We start from the raw sequence: 1,548 nt of genomic DNA, 5'->3' as shown, positions 1-1,548 counted from the left end.
CTGATAGCTGTGCGTCCTGACACAGAAGCCGACTGAGGCTTCTTTCACTGTCCTGAAGACAGAAGGAAAAAGGCCACCAACTGCACACTTCCCAGCTCACAGAAAAAGGGGGGTGGGGGTGGGGAGAGACAGTCAAACAAAGTTGAGTGCTTCTCTCCCTCCACCCACCTCACTCACCTTATTAAAAAAAGATTAGTACAATCTGAGAATAACCATTTTGTTCAAGGTACCACATGAGATAAACTGGAGTGATCATTGTAATTTCTTTCTTTCCACATATACTCTGAAAAGAAAGTTAAGTAACTGGAGCACAGAATTCCAGAGGAGCAAATCCTAATGCTCAGAGCAAACTAGATTCACCCTTTTGTTAGGAGGGGAGAGACTAGTTTTAAATATACTGCATCAGGAGTAATTAAAATGCGAAAATTGTATATTGCCACCAAAGGGAAGGACAATGTCACTGAGACTTGACCTGTCAGCTTCCTTCCAAACTAATGCCTCTGTGACAGAAGACTGCTCCACTGCAGACAGACAAGCTGCTAGCACCGCTCTGCCACTCAGAGCTGCCTGGCGCTCGGTGGGGCTGACTCACCTGTTTGAGGAGGACAAAGCAAAGCACCTTTGGCACCTGCTTTAAGATGCTGTTAGGGATAACTCACTGATGCAAGAATGTACATCAAATATCAGCTTTGTGCGGATCTCCCTCCCACAGGAAATGGTCCCTGTCTATTCCAGTGGGCTAAAACTCTCATACATAGGTTATTGCCATTAGAAAACTAATAATTTTCTAGGAGTGTAAACAATACCACTTTGTATCTCTATGACTTTCACTGTGTGAACATCATGTGCATCACTTATGTCTACATGTAATGCTGCATTACGGTGGAAGTCTAGGATTGTCTCTCATTCTTTCTTGGAAACATCAGTGATGTATCAGTGGGAACAAATACAGTGCTCTGTTTTCATTGGCTGTGTTGAAGAATCCAACCAAAGGAAAAAAGTTCTCCTATTTTTCAAAAGCAGATTTCCTTCATTGCAGGTCTTGAGTCACAGCTGAATAAAATAAAATTTAAAAGGTAAGGTACATTTCTATAAGAAGTGACATGTCATTACAGATTAAGAAGACAACCAACACTTTACTTAGTAAGTATTTACCATATATCAGAGCTTATGACAGCTGGAAGCTGGCTACATTCTTGTGAGGCAGAATATAATTATTCTCTTTACATATGAGTAAACGGAAGCTTAAAGAGGTTAAGTAACTTACCTGAAGGTCGCATAACAAGGACTGAGCATTGATTTGCTTTTATCTTTCTGTTATGGCAATAGATATTAGAATGAGAAAATATTCCCACTTTTTGACACAGTAATTCTACATGTAGGAATTAACCCCACAGCATACTCATAAGAGAGGGTAAAGACACATACACAGATATTTGTTAAAATACTGTTTGTAACAGAGAAAAACCTGAAACAAACCTAAATGATCACCCACAGGGGATTCCTTAAATGACATCAGAGCCGTCTTTATAAAGAAAAAAAAAAAAA

The 1,548-nt window shown here is 39.9% G+C and overlaps 1 protein-coding gene across 1 annotated transcript in view; it reads right to left on the bottom strand.

The window, feature by feature from the left end:
- Positions 1–1,548, bottom strand: part of LOC103609930 (A-kinase anchor protein 10, mitochondrial-like) — an 86,160-nt gene that overhangs the window by 1,523 nt on the left and 83,089 nt on the right. The window contains exon 13 of the mRNA XM_008594186.1: positions 53–1,053. Coding sequence (XP_008592408.1) covers positions 1,048–1,053 — 6 coding nt within the window. The 3' untranslated portion in view covers positions 53–1,047. The remainder of the gene's footprint in view (positions 1–52; positions 1,054–1,548) is intronic.

Source organism: Galeopterus variegatus, unplaced genomic scaffold, assembly GCF_000696425.1.
Source record: "Galeopterus variegatus unplaced genomic scaffold, G_variegatus-3.0.2 Scaffold10319, whole genome shotgun sequence".
Classification (NCBI taxonomy): Eukaryota; Metazoa; Chordata; class Mammalia; order Dermoptera; family Cynocephalidae; genus Galeopterus; species Galeopterus variegatus.
The sequence above is the reverse complement of the archived record's forward strand: the minus strand, read 5'-3'. Positions and strand labels throughout refer to the sequence as shown.